This window comes from Hyaena hyaena, unplaced genomic scaffold (assembly GCF_003009895.1).
Source record: "Hyaena hyaena isolate Hyena2069 unplaced genomic scaffold, ASM300989v1 scaffold_345, whole genome shotgun sequence".
Classification (NCBI taxonomy): Eukaryota; Metazoa; Chordata; class Mammalia; order Carnivora; family Hyaenidae; genus Hyaena; species Hyaena hyaena.
This window is the reverse complement of record NW_024080976.1, coordinates 507166-534302: the sequence shown is the minus strand read 5'-3', so window position 1 is coordinate 534302 and position 27137 is coordinate 507166. Positions and strand designations below refer to the sequence as shown.

The window sequence follows — 27137 nt, the reverse complement described above, 5'->3', positions numbered from 1 at the left end:
GCTGTGGGGGCTCAGGCCAGATGCCTCATCTTATTCCTGGAAGACCAGAGAAGGGAGTCGCAGGGGTGGGGGTGGGGGGAGAAAAGGAGCCGTTCCAATTCCTGCAGGAGATAAGCAGACAGAAGAAGCTTATCCCGTGTGTGTGTGTGTGTGTGTGTGTGTGTGTGCGCGCGTGCGTGCGCGCTCACGCGCGTACACCAAACAGCATATGGTTATAAAATTCAAAGATGTGACAAACAGGAGGACTCAGAGATGGAGAAACAAAAGAAAGAGGTATAATCAAATGTTGACTGAGAACAAATATTTATTGAGCTTCTGGTGCATGTGAGAGACAGCACATGGGGACTGAGGGATAAAGATGAGAACAAAGAAAGACGGAAAAACACACATGTAGAAGCATAAAGAGAGACAGTGACAGAGGTAAAGGTTGATTGAGATGTAAGCACCTTATGAGAGGGAGGGAGGGAGGAAGGGAGGGGGGAGAGAAGTGGGGGAGGAGGGGGAGGGGGAAAGAGAGAAGCTGGGGGGAGACAGAGGGAAGCTTCATGAACTAGAACTCCCACAGCCAAAGGGTTCCCAAGCTGGGCCTTGCTCCTCTACCCACTCAGTGCAGGTAGTCTTGAGCCCTGCCTTTCACTCCCTCCCACCCTGACTGCCTTGCACACTTATACCTCATGTACTCTTGCGTATACTTTCACAGATCACAGTTCACTCTCACTTCCCCATGCTCACATGCATGCTCACACACTCACACACACATGCACACACAGATGTCTGCACTCCTGCAGTCTCTCAAACACACCCTTGCACACTCTCCAGCAGAGATCCCTGATGGCGGCAAGGGTGGGGGTGGGGGTCCACTCAGGGAAGAAAGAGGCTTGCCAAGGTCATGTACCAGGGGAGGGGAGAGCTGTGGAGTCCTAACTCCACGCTGGGCCCAGCTCTCCACCTGGGTCTGATCTGCTCCCCCTTATCCTTGGCCGAAGTCAGGCTCTTGGGGTCCTGAGGGCTGGGGAGGCACCAGGAATGTTCCTGGCATGTGCTGACAGGGGATTTCACGCTCTGGCTGGGCCGGGAGGAGCCTGCTGGGCAGAGCCCTGGAACTGGAGGCTCTCGGGAGGGCGTCTGGGGGAGGCAGCAGTGTGAAGATGACAGTGGCTGGGTCTGTCACTGAGGGTCTCTGCCACTGACCACAGCAGCCTCATCGCTCTCCTGGGCTCCTGGGGCCTGCCGGACTCTGAAGAGCCGTCCTCCCTGAGGGGCTGAGTGGTGAGAGGAGAGTAGGGGAGGGGGTAGCAGGAGAGAGGAAGAGAGAGACTGAAGAGGAGGAAAAGAGAGAGAGAGAGAGAGAGAGAGAGAGAGAGACTGATGGACTGACTCCTGAGAAGAAAGGAAACCAGAGAAAGAAAAGGAGACAAATGGACAAAAAGAGACAATAAGCAAAGCAAGAGACATAGAGAGAGGGACCCAGAGAAAGACAGAAACAGAGGCAGGAGGCAGGCAGTGGACACCGCGGGAACCACAGGCAGAAGACCTGGGATGGCCCTGAGGACACGCACCAGGGCTCCCCTGCTCCTTCTGGGCCTGCTGACCACAGGTGAGTGGGATCCTGGTCTTGCGACCCAGCGCCAAGTGGCCCTCATTTGCCACTCATGTTCTCCAGACAGACCCCCTCCCTCTCCTGCTGACAGTCCTGTGTCCCCAGGCCTGGCCCAGTTGCCGCTCCCTGCCTCAGCCCCCCGAGGCTTCTGGGCTCTGCCTGAAAACTTGACGGTGGTGGAGGGGGCCGCTGCTGAGCTGCGGTGTGGGGTCAGCGCCCCTGGCAGTGCGGTGCAATGGGCCAAAGACGGGCTACTCCTAGGTCCTGATCCTAGGATCCCCAGCTTTCCGAGGTACCGTCTGGAAGGGGACCCTGACAGAGGTAAGGGATCAGGGCCTAAGACCCTGAGCCACCAGCAGGGGCTGACTGTGGCCCTGACCTGGGACCCCTGGTCTTACCTGCAGGTGAATTCCACCTGCATATTGAAGCGTGTGACCTCAGCGACGATGCAGAGTATGAATGTCAGGTCGGCCGCTCAGAGACAGGCCCTGAGCTCGTGTCTCCCAGAGTGATCCTCACCATCCTGGGTATGGGTGAGAGACCCCCCAGGACCCTTGAGTCCATATTTCCAGCCATCTCCTACCCCAGGGTCCAGGGTTTCAAGGCCCCAGGCCCCAGGCCCCAGTCCCAGACCCAGGGCGCTGAGCTCATCTCATGAACAAGGAGACTGAAAACCCCGGATCCTCATATCTTTCTCAGTGGTGGCAGCTCACCTCAGACCCTTTCTCACCAGTGCCCCCCAAGATGCTTCAGCTGACCCCTGAGGCAGGAAGCACAGTCACGTGGGTAGCTGGGCAGGAGTACGTGGTCAGCTGTGTGTCTGGGGATGCAAAGCCAGCACCTGACATCACCTTCCTCCAGAGTGAGTGTGGGAACAGCCCCTGGAGTGGGAGGGGGTATGTCCCTGCCCAGTGCCCTACAGGGGGTCCCAGAAAATAGGACCTTCCTGAGTGATGGGGATGCAGGAGCAGGCTTGGAGAGATGGTGAGGTCAGCGTGAGACCGAGTGGATGGGAGGGAACATCCAGGGAAAGGCACCAAGTGATTGCAAGACTGCAGGTCTGGGACTCAGAGAAGAGGCTGAGGCTCCAGACAGAGACATGCATGTCATCATTGGTGCAGAAGCAAGAAGCTGGGTGATGGGGGTGAGTGACACAGCCCAGCAAGGTGGTGAGGGCAGGAGAGAGGCCCAGGACGTGGCCCCAAGGACCCCAGGAGGCCTGAATGTGTGGAGGAACGGAGCTGGTGCTTTTCCTCTGGAGCTAGGAGGGAGGGGGCGATATGTGCACCCTAGGATTTCCAGGCCATTCTCCCCAGGATCTACCTTGGGGGGAACCTGGCATCCCTCTAGCCCTCTCGTTGCCCCAAGGTGGACAAACAATTTCTGACATCTCTGCTAATGTGAATGTGGGGTCCCAGGAGAAACTCTTCACCACAGAGGCCACAGCCAGGTATGAGAGTTGGGATGCCTTCCCTCAGCCTGACCCTCAAATTTCTCTATGAAAACCCCACATCCCAGGGATTCATGCACATAGACTAGAGTTAGGTATGAACATCTGGAACCTAATTCTTTACTCTGACACTTCAAAACCTCTTCATGGGAATGCTAGTTCCAGAGCATCAAGTACAAGGACTTTGGTGCGGGCCTCTGGGATCCCAATTTTCACTGCTGACCCCCCCAGATGTCTTCCATGGAACTCTAGGTCCTGGAGAAAATTGGCGGAAAAACTTAGACCAGTTGTGGGAACCTGGGATCCCCATCTCTTCACCCTGACTCCCCAAATTTCAGGTGATGACTCTGACTCCAGAACCCCAACTTCTCACCCCAGGGTGACACCCCAGAGCTCAGATAATGGGCAGCTGCTGATCTGTGAGGGGTCCAGCCCAGCATTGGACACCCCTATCCGGGTCTCAGTCACCATGAATGTTCTGTGTAAGTGGGGAACTGAGTCGGCTGTGGACACTAGGGGTGAGAAGCAGGAATTGGGGGTCCTGGGGGAGTTCAGGGATTGTGGAAGGTCCAGACTCTCAAGGAGAAACATGAGGGTTCAAGAGGTAGGTTGTGGGGCCTAGAAAGGATGGATGGGCTCTGCAGGCCCATAAGTGCTGCTTTCCAGTTCCCCCAGGACCTCCTGTCATTGAATGGCCAGGCCTGGACGAGGGGCATGTGCGGGCAGGACAGAACTTGGAGCTGCTGTGTGTGGCCCGAGGGGGGAATCCGCCAGCCACACTGCAGTGGCTGAAGGTGAGGGCAAAGGCATGCATTAATGTGGGAGGGTAGGGGGAGGAGCTGGCCCTGAGCTGGCCCAGGTCTGTCTCTGTCTCCAGAATGGCCAGCCCATGTCCACAGCATGGGGCACAGAGCATGCTGAGGCAGTGGCCCGAAGCATGCTAGTGATGATCGTGAGACCGGAAGACCATGGGGCGAGGCTCAGCTGTGAGGCCCACAACAGTGTATCTACAGGAATCCAGGAACGCGGGGTCACACTGCAAGTCACCTGTGAGTCCTGATGCCAGCCGCCCATCTGTCAGTCCATGCCCCAGAGAACCATCTGTTTGTGCCCCCCAAATCATGCATGACTGATGCCAAAGATCATGTCATCTGTCCCCAGTCCCTTATCTGGCCTAGTCTGTGAGGCATTCAGCCCAGTTTAGTGTCTCTCCTCTGTCCATTGTCTCTGCAGTCCCCCCCAGTGCCATTACCATCCTGGGGTCTGCATCCCAGTCTGAGAACAAGAACGTTACGCTCTCCTGCATCACCAAGTCCAGTCGCCCACGGGTCCTGTTGCGGTGGTGGCTGGGTTGGCGGCAGCTGCTGCCCACAGAAGACATGGTCATGGATGTGAGGCAGTGCCCAGGCTTCTGGGTCTGAGGGAGGAGGGAGCCGAGGGCATGACTCCTGGATCTGGGCGAGGATGGGTCTGCCAGCCTGGATGCCTTGGTCCTTGCAGAGTATGGACTGGAGTCCTGGCCTCCGGGGTCTCACAGAGGAGGGGGTGGAGATGCTTAATGTGTCCCTGCTAGGGTCTGAGGTGAGCCCAGCCCTCAGGTACCATGGATGGGAGTGATCTCATTCCTAGGTCTGAAGCTCTCTCCTTGCCAGGGCCTGCATGGTGGCCACATCTCCATGTCCAACTTGACATTCCTCGTGCGACGGGAAGACAATGGTCTGACCCTCACGTGTGAAGCCTTCAGTGAGGCCTTCACCAAGGAGACCTTCAAGAAGTCACTTACCCTGAATGTGAAATGTGAGCCCTCACTCTTGGCCAGGGGTGCCCTCTCCCTTAGAGACCCCTCCCTCGGATCTAGCCCAGAGAGAAAAGCCACTCTTCCTGGCTCTCCCCACAGACCCTGCCCAGAAGTTGTGGATAGAGGGCCCCCCAGAGGGACAGCGACTCCGGGCTGGGACTCGAGTGAGGCTGGTGTGTTTGGCCATTGGAGGCAACCCAGACCCATCTCTTACCTGGTTCAAGGTTGGTGCCAAGTGAAGGGTGTAGGGTTGCCAGAAAAGTAGGGGCAAAGATGAAGCCCTTTCTTTCCTCCAGATTCTTGGGAAATCTTGGGAAAACTTGAATTTCTTGAAAAATCCTGGAAAGTTTGAGTTTTGGTAGGGAATTGGAAAAGACACAAACGCCATTAGAATTAAGTGGACTCCTAGGAAAAATCTTGGAATTCTGGGGAAACAGTGAGAATTCTGGGGGAAAAGAAGGAATTCTAGATCAGGATAGGGAACTCTAGAGAAAAATCAATTAATTTCATCAAAAGTAAAGGAAATCCTGGGGCGCCTGGGTGGCTCAGTTGGTTAAAGCATCTGACTTTGGCTAAGCATCTGACTTCGGCTCAGGTCATGATCTCACCATTCGTGGGTTTGAGCCCCACGTTGGGCTCTGTGCTGACAGCTAGCTTGGAGCCTGGAGCCTGTTTCGGATTCTTTGTCTCCCTCTCTCTCTGATTCTCCCCTGCTCATGCTGCCTCTCTCTCTCTCTCTCTCAGAAATAAATAAAACATTAAAAAAATTTTTTTAAAAAGTAAAGGAAATCCTGGTGAAATTTTGGGGATTCAGATGCGATGGCAGGAATTTTAGAGAAAGACTAGGAATTCCAGGAACAGAGACAATGATAAGTAAAGGCTGGAAATTTTGGAGAGACACTAGTTATTCCACAGAACATTTGAAAAATCTATTAATATTAATTAATTTGTGGACTTGGGGTAAGAAAGTGAAATTCCATTAAAATTAAGAGAAATTCTGACAGAATTTTAAGAAAACCCTGGGAAATTAGGGGGTTAGTGGAAATTCTGGGGGAAAGACTAGGAATTATAGGAATGAAATTTAATTGGATGGAATTCTGGGAAAATGCCAAGGACTTGGGCATTACAAAGGTAAAAGACTAAAAAGTAAAAGGCTAGGGTAATCAAAGAATATTGGGGAAGGATTCAGAAATCTGTGGAAAGACTATGGAATTAAGAGAACAATCAAAGGAAATCTTTGGGGAAAGTGGGAATGTAAAGGAAAAGAACTAAGGATAGTAAAAAAGGAAGAAATTCTGGTAAAGGCTTGGGGATTCCATGGGAATTTCCTGGCAGGTGGTGTTTGCTAAGTGTAGCTGGAAGGGATGTTGAGGAGTGGCGATGAGGGTCGGCAGGGAGCGCTAACCTCCGGAAAGCAGAGGAGTCGGGGCGGGGAACGGGACGTGGGATTGGAAGCCAGATCCCACCGCAACACCGTGGAGCACTGGGGGTGCAGGGCAGGTGGGAGAGACTCCAGGTAGGTGCTCGGTTCCAGTCCCCATTCCTCTACCTCAGCTGGGTGCCAGCGGAAGGGGGCGCCTTTTCTTCATCACAGGAAGGCTTTATCTGGGCTGGCGGCAGCCAACCCAATGGGGCTCTTTCTGGGGGGAATGGCAGGCCTACGCGGTCCCCCAGTCAGTCTTTGCCCTCAGGACTCCCGTGCGGTGACCGAACCGCGGCCGCCCCAGGAGCCGCGGCGGGTGCAGCTGGGAAGTCTGGAGAAGTCTGGGAGCACCTTCTCCCGCGAGCTTGTACTGATCACGGGTCCGTCGGACAACCAAGCCAAGTTCACGTGCAAGGCGGGTCAGCTCAGCGCATCCACGCAGCTTGTGGTGCAGTGTGAGCGCGCGCGCAGGGCTGTGGCCTGGGGGAGGGTTTGGTCGCCGCGGGGAACTAAGCCAGAGCCCAGCGTGGGGGACAGTGGATGCCAAGAGCCAGGACGCGTGCAGCCGGGCCCAGGTGAGGCGGAAGCAGGCTCTGAGCCTTGCTTTTCCGACTCATTCTTGAAGTTCCCCCAACAAACGTGACGATCCTGGCCAACGCGTCGGCGCTGCGCCCGGGGGATGCCTTAAACTTGACTTGCGTCAGCGTTAGCAGTAACCCGCCTGTCAACTTGTCATGGGACAAGGAGGGGGAGAGGTGAGAGTGCGAATGACCCTGTCACTCTCTGGTTCTGGTCATGCCTTTTTACCGTCTGAGCTCCCCTCCCCCACCCCTGGTGTCCTGCCCGGTACCTAGTATGCCTCTGGCTCTGGCTGGCTCTGACCTGACCCCACCACCCCTGTCTGGTCCACAGGCTGGAAAGTGTGGCCATACCACCCCGAAGTGCCCCATTCAAAGGATCTGCAGCAGCCAGGAGTGTCCTTCTGAGAATGTCATCCCGTGACCACGGCCATCGAGTGACCTGTCGAGCCCACAGCATTGAGCTACAGGAAACCATGAGTGCCTTCTACCGCCTCAATGTTCTGTGTATGTGGAACCCCTCTTGATTCCCTCCTGACCCTATACTACTTGAGTCTTCACCTTGACACTGTCCTTTATCTCCAATCCAAAGCTTGAAACTTTCTGGACCTTTATCTTGACCCCTGGCTTTACACCAACTGCTACCTTGCCCAACCTCCATTTTGCCTTTGTCCTCTATCCTTTAAAAAAAATTTTTTTTAAATGTTTTATTTATTTCTGAGAGAGAGAGAAACAGCGTGAGCAAGGGAGGGTCAGAGAGAGAGGGAGATACAGAATCTGAAGCAGGCTCCAGGCTCTGAGCTGTCAGCACAAAGCCCAAAGTGGGGCTCGAACCCACAAACTGTGAGATCATGACCTGAGCCAAAGTCTGATGCTTAACCCTGAGCCACCCAGGCGCCCCTGTCCTCTATCCTAACTCCTGACTGTGTCCTCCATCCCAAACTCTCTCTCCATTTTTAAACCTGACTCTAGCCTTTATCCTTTTCCTAAACTGGATTCTAACCTCTATCCTGAACCTAACCTCTGAGCTCAGCTCTGCACTTGTTACCTTGTTCACAACCTTAAATCTAGTTATGACCTAACTTTAACCCTTATACTGGTACTTGACCTCAAATCCATTTCAGACCCCAACCTTAACAACAATCTTGACTCCTGGTTGTGCTCTTTCCACAGACCCTCCAGAGTTCCTGGGGGAGCAGGTGCTTGTGGTGACTGCCGTGGAGCAGGGCGAGGCACTGCTGCCGGTGTCTGTGTCTGCCAACCCTGCCCCAGAGGCCTTCAACTGGACCTTCCGGGGCTACCGCCTCAGCCCAGGTGCGTGGAGTGGGCATAGAGAAGGGTGCAGGTCTCCAGGACATAGAGAAGGGTGCAGGCCCCTCACCCTGACCTCCCCCAGCTGGTGGCCCTCGGCATCGCATCCTGTCTGGTGGAGCTCTGCAGCTATGGAATGTGACCCGTGCTGACGATGGCCTCTATCAGCTGCATTGCCAGAACTCAGAGGGCACCGCTGAAGCGCTAGTGCGGCTGGATGTACACTGTAAGCCCCCTTCATCAAGCTAGGAAACTAGAGGGTTCTGGAGGCCCTGCCATCCATGGTAACCACACCAACTCAGGGAACCTCGCCCCGTGTGGAGTCTCCTTATTGTGCAAGCTCCACCCACCCAGAGATATTCACCCATCCTGAAAACTTTTCACTCTGGGAGCCTCTACTGTGATGGAGTCACTCCCACCTTGGGAACCCTGCCCACTAGGGAAACTCTATGTGGAATTTGCTCAGACAGGGGGCCCACCTTCCTACTCTCATCAGAAAGCCAAGGAAGCTCCACTTCCAAACAATCCTGAAAGTCCACTAGACCTACTTCTTGTCACCACAGAGACACAGTAGAGGAATGCCTCAATAACCCTGAGAACTTTACTTCAAGTGCTCCCCATAGAGGGCAGGCTGTATTGTACCTGTAACTTTCCTGAACACCTCTAAGACACCTCTCCTTTCTGGGGCCTTCTCTCACCACCAACTGTATGGGCCCAAGTGCCTTCCCCAAACCCTTGCCTCCCCCAGATGCTCCCATTATACGAGTTCTCCAGGACCCTACTGAGGTGAATATTGGGGGTTCTGTGGACATAGTCTGCACCGTTGATGCCAATCCCATCCTTCCAGGGATGTTCAGCTGGGAGAGGCTGGTAAGGATCCAACCTTTGGTAAATGGGGTTGGAGGTGGGGGCTGAGGGATGTGGCTTCTTGACTATGAATTCCTTGGGAGGAGGGATCACATCTACATGATCCTCTATAATTACATATTTGTTGGGACATACTCCAATGAACTGGATAACTGGCAGATGAATGACAGATGGATGGGAACATTCGTGGATAGATAACCAAATGAGTGGGTGGGCAGGTGGATGGATATATGGATCAATAGGTAGGTGGATGGATGGATGAATGAATGAATGGAAGAACATATGGACAAATAGACAAGTGAGTGAATAGATTAATGATGAATAGATAAGCAGGTAAATGATTGAAGGAGAGAAATAGATAAATGGATTATATTAGAGAGTAGATGGATGGACAAATACACTATCAGTAGAAAGATGTCTGTGAAAAGATTATGGGTGGATGGATGGATGGTCGCAGAGGTCATTGGAGAGATGAATAAATAGGTAGCTGGATGGACTGATGAACAGTTGTATGTATTTATGGATGTGTGCATGTATGAGCAAATAGATAGGGTGGATGGGTAGAGGGATGGAAGGGTGGATAGTGGATGGATGGAAGATAAATAGTTGGATGAATGAATGAGTAGAAGAAGAGGTAGATAGATGGGTAGATAAATGAATAAATTGATACATTTATCGAGGTAGATGGTCAAATAGTTAGGTGGATGGGTAGATAGATGGTTCCAAGCACGAATGGTTGGATAAATGGATGGGTGAATAGTTGTCTGGATTGGTGGATGAATGGATGGACCCATGTACGAATGATTGGATAAATGGATAGATAGATGGATGACTGGGGCAATGGACAGGGAATTTTTTCTTTGCTAGATCTGTGGAGGATGATTGCATCTAGGAGAGACCCAGTTTGGAGGTTAACAGAGCTGGGGCCAGACTTGGGGGCCATCTCCTATATCTTGTGCCTCAAGGGAGAAGAAGAGGAGGACCAGAGCCTGGATGACATGGAGAAGATGTCAAAGGGATCCACAGGGCGACTTCGAATTCACCATGCCAAACTGGCCCAGGCTGGTGCTTACCAGTGCATTGTGGACAATGGAGTAGCACCTCCAGCCCGAGGGCTGGTCCGACTTGTTGTCAGATGTGAGTAACACGCAAAATCCTGACTTCAAGGCCTGCCACTAAGCCCACATTTCTTATGTCCTTCCACATACCCATTGACCGTCGACCCCCTACTAGTTGCTCCTCAGGTGGAACACCCAACACCCCTAACTAAGGTAGCAGCAGCTGGAGACAGCACCAGTTCTGCCACCCTCCACTGTCGTGCCCGGGGCGTCCCCAACATTGTCTTCACTTGGACTAAAAATGGAGTCGCTCTGGATCTCCAGGATCCCAGGTGAGTCAAGGCCTAGCCAGGTCACACCTTAGTCCCAACTTTGGTCTCCCAACCCCAGTTACCTTCCCTGAGTCCCTGCCACACCTCCTCTCCAGATACACAGAACACACATACCACCAGGGTGTGGTCCACAGCAGTCTCCTGACCATTGCCAACGTGTCTGCGGCCCAGGATTATGCCCTGTTCACGTGCACAGCCACCAACCCCCTTGGCTCAGACCACACCAACATTCAACTCGTCAGCATCAGTATGGCGGGAGTGGGGTGTGAGGGCGTTGGGAGGGTGCTCCCTGGGTCAATCCCCAAGTCTCTGGTTGGCCCAGAATAGTGGTGTTCCCCAATCTGAGAGGTGTTTATGAGTGAGGATGGAGTTTCTGCCTGCCCTGAAAATCCTGATAGAGACTGGATCTTTAGGGAAACTCACAGGAAAAAAAAAAAAAAGGCTGCAGGTGGATGAGCAATAACTTACTGGCCCAAGTAACTGAAAAGTAAATCATTCAGAGTTGCTAGATCTAGGCTCAACTGTCATCAAGAACTCTCTGTCTCTCAGATCTGCTTTTCTATGTTGGCTTTATTCTAAGACTCCTCATGGAGGGCTGTTAGACTTCCCAGAGGACATAGAATTTTTTTCTTTTCCTAACAGTGGTATGAAAGTACTAGAATTAAGACTCATTGGCTCTACTCAGATCCCATCCCACCCTTGAATCAACCCTGTGGTCAGGGAAGGCGACATTCTGGTTCATCTGGCCCGGTCACAAATCTATCCTACAAGGGAGTGGAGTCACTTTCATCAGAAGCATGTGGCCTGAGAACGTGGACTAGTGGTTTTTCCAAAGGATACTCAGAGTTCTGTAACCAGAAGAAATGAGGAATGGATGTGAAATAAGGACCAAAACATCCACACAGGAACATATGTCATGAACAGCCAATCCCCATTACTTGTCGAGTATTTGCAACAAGTATTTGCGAATTTGCCTACTTGCTAAGATTGATTTGTAACCTCAAAATCAACACTTGTGCTGCTTTCTTGGGACATCTCCAGAGCAGGCAAAAAAACTCGAGTTGCCCAGTGGGGACATTCTCAGCTGGGGGAGAAGGTGACACTCTGCCTCCTTGTTCCAGCTTTCATCCTATAACAAAGTGTCTTCTTTGCAGCCCTATCTAGTGCCACATTTTTTTTGCATTTTTATGCTTTTTGTTAGTGACCTTGCTTTTTAAAATGGCCCCTAGGCCCTGTCCTGAATTGCTGTCTACTGTTCCTAAACATATGGAGAAGACACGTCTGTTGGATAGGCTTCGTTCAAACATGAACTGTAACATTGTTGGCCGTGAGTTCAATGTTAATGAGTCAATCAATAAGATATATTAAATAAGGTGTCTTTAGACAGAAGTGCACACAAAACAAGATCATGCACTGATTGGTTGATGAAAATGTGATTGCAGGCTCACAGGAATCTGACTCTGCATTTCCCTCAGAAGCAATGATTTGCTATTCTGTAACTCAGTGTTCATAGCAACCTTATATATATATAGCAACATAACCACTGCTAATAACAAGAATCAACTGTATATTTAAAATCATTCTTAGAAAAATCTGGAAGGAATCTTGCAGAACACTTTTGTATCCTTTGACTACTTCCCTCATCCTTTTCCTCAAAGGCCGCCCAGATCCCCCAACAGGATTAAAGGTCATGAGCATGACCCCATACTCGGTGGGGTTGGAATGGAAGCCTGGCTTTGATGGGGGTTTGCCACAGAGGTTCCAAATCAGGTGGGTCCCTGTCAAGGCAAGAAGGGATGGCAGCCAGCAGGGCTGAGACACCCTCTGAATGACTGCCCTTCCTCTCATGCAGGTATGAGGCTCTGGGGACCCCAGGGTTCCTCTACATGGATGTCCTACCACCTCAGGCCACCACCTTCACACTGACTGGGCTGCAGCCTTCTACACGATACAGGGTCTGGCTGCTGGCCAGCAACGCCCTGGGGGACAGCGGACTAATGGACAAGGGGTCCCAGATCTCTGTCGCCACCCCAGGTGGGAAAGAACAGTCTTGAGCATGTTTCAGACCTCCTCGGGGGACTTGTAGGACAGTATAGTGAAGTAGATACTTCCCTTTTTATAGATGCAGAAACTGAGGACCAGAGAGGTTAAGCAAACTGTTGAAGCTCACACAGCTAGAAGGAAGTAGAAATGAGATTGGAACTCAGGCAGATGAACTCCAGGAACTGGTTTTTAGCCCTAAACTATACTGTCTGAATGTGATTAATGACACAAGGGAAATTAGAAGAAAGTTTGAATTGAATGAAAATGGAAACACGGAAAATTGTGGAGTGCAGCTAAAGCAGTGCTTAGCAGGAAATTTATAACATTAAGTGCTCATTTAGTTTTTTAAAAAGGCTTCAAATTGATGCTTAGTTTCTATGTTAAGAAATTAGAAAAAGAAGGGCAAATTAAACCTAAAGTAAACTGAAGGAAGGAAATAATAGAGGAAAGAGCAAAAATTGATGGACTAGAGGGGCGCCTGGGTGGCTCAGTTGGTTAAACGTCTGACTTCGGCTCAGGTCATGATCTCACGGCTTGTGGGTTCGAGCCCCACATCGGGTTCTGTGCTGACAGCTAGCTCAGAACCTGGAGCCTGCTTCAGATTCTGTATCTCCCTCTCTCTGACCCTCCCCTGCTCGTGCTGTCTCTCTATCAAAAATAAATAAAAAATGTTAAAAAAAAATTGATGGACTAGAAAACAAAAACAATAGAGAAAAATCAATGAAGCCAAAAGCTGCTGCTTTGAAAAGATCAATAACCTTTATAAAACTAATCAAGAAAGAGGCGCCTGGGTGGCTCAGTCTTGGTTTCAGCTCAGGTCATGATATCACGGTTTGTGAGTTCAAACCCCGCATTGGTTTCTGTGGTGACAGTGCCGAGCTTGCTTGGAATTCTGTGTCTCCCTCTCTCTCCGCCCACTTCCACTCATGTTGTCTGTCTCTCTCAAAAATAAATAAACTTAACCCCCCCCCAAATAATAAAGCATAAAAGAGGGAAGACAAAACCTCACCGTTATCAGGAATGAAAGGGGACGTTACTACTACTCTACAGAGATTAAGGACAAGTTAGGGAATATTACGGACAACTTTATGCCAATAAATTCAGTAACTTTGATGGAAGGGACAAATTCCCTGCTGTGACCAATGAGAAGAACAATTTGACTCTGGCAGGCACTGTAGTATAGCGGTTAATCACACAGAGCCTGGTTCAGACAAGCTGATTCAGGTCTCAGCTCTGCCACTTCCTAGTTGTGAGATCTTGGGCAAATTACTTTAACATTTTTGAGTCTCAGTTTCTAAAAGTAAGGTATCTCAGATCTCTGTGCTTGTTTCTCTCAGTTGTTAGGATTAAATAAATTAATGTATCTAAAGTGCTTTAAAAATGGACCCATACAAAGTAAGTACTATGTAAATGATGACTCAGAGAAATGCCCCCCCCCCAACTGCTCAACTTCTGTTTGCTTTGCCCCTTGAAAACTCACTCCTTCTGTCTTTCCCTTCCTGACAGAGCAGACTTTTTCCTCATGGAAGTAAGGAGCTCTTCCCATTCCTCCTCTTTATTTCCCCCACTGCAGTCTTCTTTAGGCACTAAAGCATAAAGTACCACACTCACTTCACTTGCTCTAGAAATAATACCTTTATTAAGGCATTCTGAGAGGTGTGTCTGGGTGGTTCAGTCAGCTGAGTGTCCAGCTCTTGATTTCAGCTCAGGTCATGATCCCAGGGTTGTGGGATTGAGTCCTGAGTCTCCTCCATGCTGAGCATGGAGCCTGCTTCAGATATTCTCTCTCTCTCTCTGATTCTCTCTCTCTCTCTCTCTTCCCCCTCCCCATCCCTCTCCTCCACTTTTGCTCTTTTTCTAATAAAATTTAAAAAAAGACATTCTGAGAGCCCAGCACCTTTTTTGGTTAACTCCCCAAAACTGATAATTCAGGTTAAAAGGACATTCCATACCATAAGGAACTCATCAATAATAATAATAATTATTATTATTGGTATTAGAATGGTTGCTAATAGTATTGCCATTACCATCAAGATTTGCAAATGTCTTTGAAATATTCCTAAAGTAGACATAAATCAGTTCCTCCAAATGGGTTGAAAAGCTTAATAAGAAACTAAGAAGTTCTTAAGGCTTATTCCAGATACTTGGTGTTAATTCACAATCTCTGTATCCACCTCCCCAGGTCTAGACCAGCCTTCCGGAGAACCTGACTATCAGCTGCCCACAGAGCAGCCTGAAGGTAAGTTTTCAATCCCTTGAATATTCCTCCTTCCCCTGAGAATAGAAGCTTCTGTTTTTCAACTCTGCCTCTTCCGTTATGTGGCCACAGTCCCTTAAGACTTAGCTCTGTCCCTCACCTACATCCTTAGCTCTTTCTCTTGCCTGGATGTGATACATTTTCTCTCTGCCGAATTCAGTTTAATTCTGAAAGAATTAACTGATTCCATGTCCTGTGCAGAACCTGTATCAGTTGGCTTTTGATGCAAAATAAAGCACTTCAATGGCCACTTAGAGCAACAACCATTGTTCTTTTTGATTCTATGAGTGACTCAACACTTCTGGTCTGGGCTACAGGCAGCTGGAGGCTTGTCTGGGACTAGTTGATCTAAGATGGCCTCCTCCTCACACATCTGACAATCTGGCTCTTGGTTGGGACCATGAAGGTAATTGGGCCACATGTCTCTTCTTGCCTTGTTCACATGGAGGTGGTCACAGGAGTCCCAAGAGCAGCAGGACAGAGCAAGCACGTTCTAGCTTCTGATTCTGTCACATTTGCTATTGCCTCATGGGCAAGTGACATGGCTCAACTCAGAGTCCGTGTGGAAGGGGACTACTCAAGAGTGTAGTTACAGGGAGAGAATTATGACCATTTTACGAACAGTCCCCCTTCAAAGTCTGAGAAGAAGGTTGCAAGTGACAGAAATTCAGCTGTTGTGGGCAATAAAAAGAAATGCATGGCTTGTGAAATTGAAAACTCCAATAGGTGCTAACAACTCTTGCCAAGAATCTATTTCTCACCCTCTCTCAACTTTGCCTTCATCTTTGATGGCTTTCTTCTCAGGTTCTTTCATCAAGAGGGCAAAGAAGTACCCCCTCACACACTCACACCCCTCCAGCTCTGTTCTTCTTAGCAGCCAGCAGAGGAGTGTCCTAAATATCCTGGCAAAAATCCACCTTGGGTAAAATGCTGGATTGGTCTGAACTGATCACTGTGGAAAGAGGAATGTGTGCTCTTATTGGCCAGCTTGGGTCATGTGTCCTCCCTGGGTCCTCCATAGAAATCTGCAGAAACATACAGCCTGAGAGTGAGGGATGGTTATTTCCTCAAAGGAAGTTAGTGCTGTCAGCATAAAATGGGGAAATGGATGCTGAGCAGATGTCTACTTAGCAGGATTTAGTCTTGTCCTTAGGGATATAGCAGAGGATTCCAATATTATCCGGAATGGAAGCTTGTGCAAAGACAAAGTCATCTGAGAAGAAAATCAGTTGGGAATAAAGGACATATAAGGACAGACATTTGACTATTCCGAATAGTCACACTTACAGGTGTGGCTTTGCCTTAGTGATTCTGGAAAGAGCCAGTGGTTAGTTTGTGTGGCTGGAGGGTCCAACACCAGGGTCTGTGGTTGGCGGGCAAGGCTGGATATCTGGGAAGAGGACTTGAATGCCCAGCTAAGGAGCTAAGGCTCCCACCTGAGTCCACAAACGGAGTTCAGACAGAGGTAGGACCCACTGTTAGTGGCTTGACTTGAGAAAGGAGCCACCTGCCCTGGAGTGACAAGAAGGAATGGACTTGGAAATCCCTGCTCATCTGCTTCTCTGACCTGGGAAGAGGAGCTTTGCATAGTCAAACATGGGCTTTCTCAGAGAATGCGGTTCTGGGCCTAGAGCCAGTTATTTTGGGTTCATTGAGGGGTACCTTCTGCCCCCAGGACACTCAGGGCTGCCCCTGCTGCCTGTGCTGTTTGCTGTTGGGGGTCTTCTGGTGCTTTCTAACATCTTCTGTGTTGGGGGATTCCTCTGGCAGCGGAGACTGAGGCATCTTGCTGAAGGTGAGGAGAGACCCTCTTCTCCTGTGGGGATGGAGGCCCAAGGGTGACAGGAAGCCCTGGGCTACTCCATACTGAAAGTCTCTCAGGGCCTGGTTGGCCAGAGGAGGGGTGTCTCTAATCCTTTCTTCCTTACTTCCCTCAGGCATCTCAGAGAAGACAGAGGCAGGGTAAGTGGGAATATTTTTTCTGTAAGACAGATTCTGAGGGAGGAAGTTTGGGGATGAGGGGTGTCAGAGTCAAAACCCAAATGCCCTCCATACTTCTATCCTGGAAGGTCGGAGGAGGACCGGGTCAGGAATGAATATGAGGACAGCCAGTGGACTGGAGGCCAGGACACTCGAAGCTCCACGGTGAGTGGGGTGCTTCCAAAAGCCCCACTAATAGGGATCTGGCAGACTAAAAGTCTGTCATTAGCTTCGGGTTAATCATTGTCCTTTCTGGGAGCTATGGAGTCAGAGGATAGAAAACATTTATCTGGGTTTTTTTTTTTGGGGGGGGGGATGTTGACAGGTTAGCACAACAGATGTAGAGCCGTATTACCACTCCATGAAGGACTTCAGGCCCCAGCTGCCACCAACACTGGAGGAGGTGTCTTATCCCCAAGGTGAGCCATGACCATATCAGAACTTCCCCTGCTCTTATATACTCCTGACATCTAAACAGGTGTCCTGATCATCCCTTCCTTTCACTCCAACTCCAGGTCTCACACATATTGAAGAGGAAGATATGGCCTTTCCTGGACACCTGTATGATGAGGTGGAAAAACTGTATGCCCCATCTGGGGCCTGGGGACCCTTGTACGATGAAGTACCAATGGTGAGGAGATTTGTATCAGTAGAAGTCTTTCCTGGCTTGTGCCAGAAAGCCACCTCCTACTGTTTGGTGAGGGTAAGCTAGATACCATAGCAAAAAGGCCTGGCTACAATGCAGTGGCCTAAAGATTGCCTGTTTCTTTCTCACATAGCAATCAAAGGTGAGTGACCTTGTTGCACACGGTTAGTCCAGAACTCAAGTTCTTTCCTTTATGTTACTCAGCTATCTGTGAGTACATTCTTCAAATTTGCTTGGATAGACCAGTTCACTGGGGGTTTCAACTGGTGGGAGAGGGAAAAATAGAGTGTGGTGGAGGTACAACCCTGCCTTATGGCCCAGGCCCAGAAACGGTACACTCTATTCATTCCCCAGTGAGAACACGGTCACATGGCCACACCTAATGGTAAATGAGACTGAGAAATACAGTTCAGCTTGGAGCTATATGCCTCACTATAGTTCTATTACTGTGGAAGAAGGAAGATATGCATTCTATTGTGTAATTAGCCTTCTCTAATACACTGGTTAAGCAGCGAGATATAGAGAAATAATTTTTTTGGCCCATTCAATTGAAAACTCAAGGGATAGAACTGTCTGGAAACCCATAGTTTCCTCCCTAGAAATGTACCTAGAAAATGCAGGTTTGTATCCTATTAGATTGGAAACCTTCAGAGAAAGAGATGTCTTTTTTCCAACAGCCCTTCAGCCCCAGTGCTTACACTTTATTAGTCTAGCTTTGGTCACATACTTATTGCTGAAACACTGAGGCAGGGGAAGGACTATGCTAAGTATGGACTATGGACAAGTATGGATTGGTGTCCAGCCATGGCATCAGGGATTAGGGACCAGTCCCACTCAATCCACTAGAATGAGTGGGAGAGGAACAGAGAGACCAGAGGGAAGTGAAGATGGTGGCTGGGCAGGCAAGAACACTTTGACAATCAACTACCCTCACCTACTGCCCCACAGTAAGGGAGGCGGGGCAGAACCCTTGCCTTTCTGTGTGGCCTTGACTAATGCTCTGGCACCTCTGGGCCAAGGATTTCCCTCTGTAACTTTGTCCCAGATGGGGCACTATTCTCACCAGCGTGGAAATAAGAGGGGCATTAAATGCTGTCCGTGGTGCTGAACCATATGTGCCCTCTAAAGCACAGATGTAGTCTGCACACTTTCTGTAAAGGTCCAGATAGTAACTATTTTGGGCTTTGCAGCACATGCTGTCCTTTCCAAAAACCACTCAGTTCTGCCACAGCATTATAAAAGCAGCCATAGACAATACATAAATGAACAAGTGTGGCTAAGTTCCAATAAAGTTTAAGTTTTGGACACTGAAATTTGAATTTCATATCATTTTAATATGTCATAAATATTCTTCTTTTGACATTTTACCATCAATTAAAATATCTAAAACCATTATTAGCCCCTAGGCAGTACAAAAACAAGCAGCAGACCATATTTGGCCCATGGACAAATCTGCTCTAAATTTTGCCAAGCTAAAACAACCATTTTCTCCCAATCCTAGGGCAAAGCACATCTTCAGTAAGGATCCCTCTACATCATCTTCTACTTTGATGAAAATTTGTGAATTTATAGGACTAACAGATCACAACTCACAGTCCACAATTCCCGATATCATGCATTTTTATTTTATTTTTTAAAAGATTTTGTTTCTTTCTTCTTATTTTTGAGAGAGAGAGCACACATGTTTGTGTACATGTGAATGTCAGAAGGGCAGAGAGAGAGAGGGAGAGAGAGAGAATCCCAAGCAGACTCTGCACTTTCAGCATGGAGCCCAACGGGAGGCCTGATCTCATGAACCCGTGAGATCATAACCTGAGCTGAAACCAAGAGTCAGACGCTTAACCAATGAGCCACCCAGGCACCCCATAAAGATTTTATTTTTAAATTATCTCTGTATCCAAAGTGGGGCTTGAACTCACAACCCCCAAGATCAACAGTCACATGCTCTACTGGCTGAACCAGCCAGGCACCCCTCCTGCATTTTTAAAAGTTTCACATTTCTGACAATTACATTATTTTTCTGAAAGAAATAATGAGATATCTTGGACTTGCTTTAAAATAATCCAGTTAGTGGGGTTAGGAGACAAAAAGAGACATAGATAAATCAAGAGTAACTAAAGGTTGATATTGTTGAAGCTAGGTACATGGAGGCTCATTATAATCGCTCTTCTCTTAGTATATGTTGGATTTTCTCCCATAATTATGAACTAAAATATTTTTTTCTGGGAAGTTGAGTAGGAGTGTGTATCCCTCCTAGAGCTGCAATGATGACCCACAGGGCATCTCTCTATGGTTCTAACTCCACCTTTGCTTGTTAGGGCCCCTGTGATCCCTGCTGGCCTGAGGAGACATATGAAGATACCAGAAGAATCTATGATCAGGTGGCAGGAGACTTTGACCCGATGGAACCTGATTCTCTACCTTTTGAGCTGAGGGGACATCTGGTGTGAGAGCCTTCTCAACATCCTTTTTCTACACGTGCAGGGCATAATATACCAATGGTCCTTTTTATTACAATATGGGCTGAGCTTGTTAAGTGAGCTCCATAAGACACAAAGGCACTGGGCTATTTTGGTGAGAGGTGTGTGTAAGTGACCAGAGATGATTCAAGCTGGTGCCAAAAAGTTTTGTACAAATAAATATCCTCCTGGAGCCAGCTTTGGAAACTAAACTTCTCCAAAGGGGAACAGTAAATTATAAAAGACCTCAATAATGAAAAAGTTATTCCGAGGTCTTTATACTTTTTTAAAAGTAAAATTTTCAGAAGTTGGAAAAGACATATTAAAAATAGTTCATTTTGCAGTCAACTACACCTGAAATAGCTAATAATAAGTGGAGTTTATGAACCATTGTTATGTCCTACTTGTTTTATTTCCCACAAGTATCTAAATCATGATGTATAGACTATGACACACAGATAAACATAAATAGACTCTATAGAAAATAAAAAGACAATAAAACAAGCTAGACACAAAGAATATATATTGTATGATTTCACTTACAGAAATTCTAAAACAGGCAAAGCTTATCTAAGGTGACAGAACAGATCAGTGCTTTCCTGGGGCCATGAGAAGAGAATTGACTGCAAAAGGGCACAGGGGAACTTTTGGGGGATGATGGAAATGTTCTATATCATTATTGTGGTGGTGGTTACATGGGTATATAAATTTGTCAAAACTCGCTGAACTGTAAACTTATGATGGGTGCGTTTTATGGTATATAAATGGCACCTCAGTGAAGGTGATGTGTAAAACAGTCTCCACAATAAAGCAGCCCAGCAACAGAATTCTTATTGTTTGGGGCGCCTGGGTGGCTCAGTTGGTTAAGTGTCTGACTTTAGCTCAGGTCATGATCTCACAGTTAGTGAGTTTGAGCCCCTTATCGGGCTCTTTGCTGACAGCTCGGAGCCTGGAGCCTGCTTTGATTTCTGTGTCTCCTTCTCTCTCTGCCCCTCCCCTGCTCACACTCTGTCTCTCTTTTTCTCAAAAATAAATAAACATTTTTAAAAAAGAATTCTTATTGTTTATATTGAATAGCAGAAAACTGAGAAGGCTGCCTACTTTCATGGAGAACTGAGTATAATTAAATATAATCTTTATTTAGGCCACCACTCTCACTTGATTATCATATTATCAAAACCGTAGGTTCAAATGCTCACAAATATATTATCAGTGCAGACTTTATCATAAGCTTTTCCGCCACAGCACTTGAATACATAAATACCTTAGGGTCCAAATGATTCCCCTTTTAATTAAAAGATGATTCCATTCCTAAAAGTAGAATTTTTCTAATTGTGTATTTTTGTTTGTCAAAGAAGAAACTTACAACATTCTGTTTCCACACTGGCTAGGTAGGAAAAGTGAATTCATTGGCTGTTCCAGCTGACAATTCGAGGGCAGTGCTGGCTTCAAACACAGCTGGATCCAGTCCTGAAACAAAGCCCTGAAGGGCCCACCTCTCTGTGTCTCTGGCTCTGCTTTTCTTTGTGTTGATTTCATTCTCAGGTAGGTTCTTCATTTAAGAAAGAAAGATGACCACTTACAGGCTTGGCAGCCACAGGGCCTCAAAGCTGATAGTTCTAGAAAGTGCTGGGGTTGTTTTCCCTCAGTCCAGTTTGAGTTTTAATCCCATCCCTGAACAAGTTATTGTGGCCCAGTTAGAGAATATGCTGATAATCCTGGTCCTGAATTGCTGAGCACCACTTGAACCACTGGGGTAAGGCTCTCCAAAAGAATCCCATGCTGTGGTTGGGTCTCTTCATGCACTTGCTGTTTTCTCTTTGCCATTGTCCGAATCAGTGTAGCAGGTACCCATTGCTTCTGTCTGCCCAGAATCTAGTCCTTTTTAATTTATATAAATAACTATGAATAAGGCAAGTTCTTGATTACAGCAAACTCCTGGATCCAGCTGTGCCTGAAGTTAAAGCCACTTCTGGACTATAAATTCCCCTCCCCACTTAGGCCAATCTGAATGGTGACTTTAGTTAGTTACAACCATAAATGATTCTCTTTTTTTTCCCCTTCAATAAATGACCCTCTTGGGGCACCTGGGTGGCTCAGTCGGTTAGGCGTCCGACTTCATGTCAGGTCATGATCCTGTGCTTCATGGGTTCAAGCCCTGAGTCAGGCTCTGTGCTGACAGCTCACCTGGAGCCTGCTTCGGATTCTGTGTCTCCCTCTCTCTCTGTCCCTCCCCTGCTTGCACTCTGTCTCTCTGTCTCCCACAAGTAAATAAACATTAAACAAAAAAATTTTTTTAAATAATAAATAAATGACCCTCTTTCTTAAGCCAGTTTGAATGGACTTAATGATTGCAAAATGGATAGTTTTCAAGGAGCAGAAATTCACTCAAGCTCAAGGAGAGCTAAAAAAGCATTTATTTTACTAGTTACTAAGGGAAGAATAGTAATTTTATAGTTGATAGATTCCGTCTTAACCAAATGATCAAAGTTAACATTACCAGTCATGAGATGAAATGGCGTCATGGGCCCTCTGGTATGAAATACTGAAGATCTGACAGTATGGCAATGATATTCCTGACTAATATACATAATCTGAATCTAATAATGAGAAGGACAGATAGGAATTAAAGGATAATCTAGAAATTAACTGGCCTGTAATCTTCATGATGTCAAGGTCATGCAACACAAAGGGAAACTGGAAAAAAAAAGAACATTAAGGAATGGTTTCAGATTAAAGGAGACTAAAGAGACATCAGAATGGGGGCAACACATAATTTTCATAAAGGGTATTATGTGGCCAAATGGCAAAAAATGAACAAGGATTGTAGATTAGACAATAATATTGTATCAATGTTAATTCTATTATACCATTGTTGTGTAAGACAATGCCTTATTCTTAGGAAGTGTACACTTATGCAGTTAGGGTAAAAGAGAATTGTGTCTTCAGTTTACTCTCAAACAGCTGAGGGGAGAAAAGTGTCTATACAAAGAGATAGAAAAGGATAAAACAAGTACGGTAAAATATTGACTGTTGGGGAATGTGAGTGAAGTGTATTGGTATTCTTGGTACTATTCTTAGAACTTTTCTGTATATCTGAAATTATGCTAAAATTTTAAAAATATATTGTAAAGATGCAAGACGATGTTACAGAAGCAAAAGAAAAGAAAAAGAAAACATGAAGTGCATCTGGGTCTCATGGGTTGTATAAATCTACCTGGTTCTTTTCATCTTTCATTGGTCCATTCATCCTTTGTCTGCATCACTCAGCAGATTCCCTCCATTCTCTCCTTGTAGATATTTAGCTTCCCTCCTTGTCTATAATGATTGCATGTTGAGGGATTGGCTGCCCCAGCTCTAAAGCACCATGAAGCCCAACACCACACAGATGCTTGACTCTGAAATGTAGTACCCTTATTCCAAATTTCAGAGAAGCCAAATCTGATTGGCCCAGTTGGGTTAAGAAAAAAGAAGTCATAGGAGGAATAAATAATACTTAGAACTGGATGAAAAATGAAGATATCCCCTGTCAAAACCTGTTGAATACATCAAAAGAAGTGCTTTGAGGGAAATGTATACCCTTTAATACTTACACTAGAAAAGAAGAAAGCTCCAGAGTCATGAACTAAGTGACTATCCTAAGAAACTAGAAAGTGACATTCTCCAAAGAAGACATACAGATGGCCAACAGATGCATGGAAAGATGTTCAACATCACTCATTATCAGGGAAATGTAAATCAAAACTACAATGAGGTATCACCTCACACCTGTCAGAATGGCTAAAATAAAAAACACAAGAAGTGGTGTTGGCAAGGATGTGGAAAAAATGAATCTTCTTGTACTGCTGGTGGGAATGCATACTGGTGTAGCCACTGTGGAAAACAGTATAGAGGTTCCTTAAGAAATTTTAAATAGAAATATCTTACAATCCAGTAATTTCACTAATGAGTATTTACCCCTCAAATGCAAAAATACTACTTCAAAGGGATATATGCACCCTATGTTTATTCCAGCATTATTTACAATAGCCAAATTATGGAAGCAGCCCAAATGTCCATCAATAGATGAATGGATAAAGAAGATGTGGTATAAATACACAATGGAATATTATTCAGCCATAGAAGAGAATAGAAATCTTGCTATTTGCAACAACACAGATGGAGCTAGAGAGTATATTGCTAAGTGAAATAAGTCACAGAAAGACAAATATCATGATTTCACTTATATGTGGAATTTAGGAAACAAAACAAATGAACAGAAGAAAAAAAGAGAGCGAGACAAACTGAGATTCTTAACTATAGAGAACAAACCAATGGTTACCAAAGGGGAGGTTGGGGGGGGGGCGGGTGTGGGTGAAATACTTGAAGGGGATTAAAGAGTACACTTATCGTGATGAGCACTGACTAGTGCATAGAATTGTTAAATCGCTATATTATATGCCTGAAACTAATATAACATTGTGTATATTTTTTTGTTTTTTTAAGTTTATTTATTTTGAGAGAGAGAGAGCATGCACAAGTGAGGGAAGGGAAGAGAGAGGGAGAGAGAGAGAATCCTAAGCAGGCTCCTCACCGTCAGTGTGGACCCCAACAAGGGGCTCAAACCCACAAACCCTGAGATCATGACCTGAGCTGAAATCAAGAGTCAGATGTTTACTGACTAAGCTACTCAGGTACCCCAACATTGTATGTTAACTATACTGGAATTAAAATGTAAAAAATTAATAAAATTAAAAAATAATAATGATGAAATGTTGGAAGATTTTTAAAAAGAAAAAGAGCTAGAAAAGTAACCATAGGAAGGGGCACCTGGTGACTCAGTCAGTTAAGCGTCAGACTTCAGCTCAGGTCATGACCTCATGGTTCGTTTGAGCCCTGCATTGAGCTCTGTGCTGACAGCTCAGAGTCTGGAGCCTGCTTCAGATTCTGTGTTTCCCTCTCTCTCTGTCCCACCCTCGTTCATGCTCTGTCTGTCTATCTCTCAAAAATAAATAAACATTAAAAGAATTTTAAAAATTAACCATAGAATAAACCCAAAGAAAGTAGAATATTTCTTCTACTTTTTAAAAAAATGTTTTTTAATTTATTTTTGAGAGAGAGAGAGACAACATGAGTGGGGGAGGAACAAAGAGAAAGAGGGAGACACAGAATCTGAAGCTGGCTCCAGGCTCCAAGCTGTCAGCACAGAGCCCGACACGTGGCTCAAACTCAAGAACTGTGAGATCATGACCTGAGCCAAAGTCAGACAGACGCTCAACCAACTGAGCCACTCAGGTGCCTCTATTTCTTCTACTTTTAAGAAAGAAAAAAAAAGTTAATGAAAAAGGTAAAATAGAGATTTTTTTTTAAAAAGCCAACACGATATTCTTTGAAACTAGCAAAATATACAAATCTGATTACAAAGAAGTCATCGAAGTTATGAATTGAACAGAACTACGAAAAACAAGAATTAAAAATAAAGTAAGAACTTTCAGTCCCAAAGGTGCTTTGTGAGGCTAAAGCAAGCTTGGACACTGTAAGAATGTGTACGTGTTTGGGGGGCATATGAAGAGCCATGACAGCCCTGGGGTCATGACTGGGAGGGGTGTGCACAGGAGGGCTGCCCAGGGTGGGCTGTTAGAGCCCTAACATAGTGGAAAGGGATGGTACAGAGGACAGGGGTAGCCGCAACAATGGGAGGTCAGTGAAATACAGAGGGACTGATCAAAGAAATAAATTAATTAATGATAGCTAGATTTCTCACTATCAGAGAAGGGGATTTGTATGGACAAGAATGCATCATAAAGCAAAGATAGTTGTTAATCCATTTGGTGCCTCTGAGGTCCAGAAGAAGAAAGAAAACCAGCACAGAACAAAAGTGCTCAGGCACAACCATGTGCTCATGGCAGCATACATTCAAACAGCCACTTTGTTTGGTGGTATCTACTAATTCTTTTTTTTTATTAAAAGTTTTATAATGTTTATTCATTTTGAAAGAGACAAAGAGTGCGAAGAGGAGAGCAGCAGAGAGAGAGGGAAACACAGAATCTGAAGCAGGCTCCAGGCTCTGAGCTGTCACCAGACAGCCTGATGTGGGGCCCGAACTCCTGAACCGCGAAATCATGACCTGAGCAGAAGTCAGAAGCTTAACCAACTCAGCCACCCAGGTGCCCCTCTACTAATTCTTTTTTTTTTTTTTTTAAGTTTTAAATGTTCTTTATTTATTTCTGAGAGAGAGAGAGGGAGAGAGAGCATGAGCAGGGGAGGGTCAGAGAGAGAGACACACACACTGAATCCGAAACAGGTTCCAGGCTCTGAGCTAGCTGTCAGCACAGAGCCCAACACAGGGCTCAAACCCACAAACCATGAGATCATGACCTGAGCTGAACTTGGACGCTTAACCAACTGAGCCACCCAGGCGCCCCAAATTATTAACGTATGCATACCCTACTCACCTATAAGTATACTCCTAGGTATATACCCAATAAAGATGCTTATATCTGTGAACAAAAAGACATAAACTAGAACGTTCATTGGTACCAGAAACTAGAGACAACCCAAGGGTCCATCAGGGAGAATAGATAACTCAGTTGTATGTTCATCCAATAGATACTATGACAATGAGGATAAATGAACTACTGACTCATGGACGAATCTCAAATATATAAGTATTAAATCAGAGAGTCAGACCCCAAAGATAACATACTATATGATTTCATCTGCTTGAAGTTAAAAAAAAGGCCAAACAATTTGTAGCATTAGAAATCAAGAGTGGTTGTCTTTGGGGGAGAAAGAAATAGTGATTGGAATGTGATGCAAGGAGGACTTCCAGAGGGACGATAACATTCTTTGACCAGGGTGCTAGTTACACAGATGCTGTCCTTTCTGAAAATTTGTCATACTGAACACTTGAGATATGGGCATATTTCTTTACGTGTGTTTTATGCTGTTAAAATATTACATTATATCTCATAAGGGGCATTATGGTTGGAATTGCAACTTTCCTATATGGTCAACAACCTTTGGACCCATTTTTTTTTTTTTTTTACAAATAGTTTATTGTCAAATTAGTTTCCACATAACACTCAGTGCTCATCCCCACAAGTGCCCTCCTCCATGCCCATCCTCCCCTCCCCCCCACATCCATCAGTCCTCAGTTTTTGTCAGCATTCAAGAGTCTCTCATGGTTTGCCTCTCTCCCTTTCCCCCACCATTTCCGCCCTTCTTCTCCCCCTTGGTCCTCCGTCAAGTTCCTCCTAATCCTCCTATACGTGCAAACATATGGTATTTGTCCTTCTCTGCCTGACTTATTTCGCTCAGCATAACACCCTCAAGGTCCATCCATGTTGCTACACG

The 27137-nt window shown here is 46.6% G+C and overlaps 1 protein-coding gene across 1 annotated transcript; it reads left to right on the top strand.

Annotated features, from left to right (window-relative positions):
• Positions 1 to 1539: 1539 nt before the first annotated feature.
• Positions 1540 to 19793, top strand: NPHS1 (NPHS1 adhesion molecule, nephrin). Its single transcript, XM_039249683.1, has 29 exons — positions 1540 to 1597; positions 1706 to 1921; positions 2005 to 2127; positions 2334 to 2462; positions 2969 to 3050; positions 3429 to 3532; positions 3717 to 3844; positions 3928 to 4099; positions 4284 to 4441; positions 4703 to 4847; positions 4948 to 5072; positions 6540 to 6726; positions 6897 to 7026; positions 7184 to 7356; positions 8023 to 8163; positions 8246 to 8386; positions 8909 to 9030; positions 9993 to 10164; positions 10261 to 10417; positions 10513 to 10664; positions 12076 to 12187; positions 12270 to 12451; positions 14643 to 14699; positions 16393 to 16512; positions 16655 to 16679; positions 16787 to 16862; positions 17023 to 17116; positions 17213 to 17328; positions 19662 to 19793. The coding sequence occupies exons 1-29, from the start codon at positions 1540 to 1542 to the stop codon at positions 19791 to 19793; spliced, it is 3729 nt and encodes a 1242-aa protein (XP_039105614.1).
• Positions 19794 to 27137: the final 7344 nt, after the last annotated feature.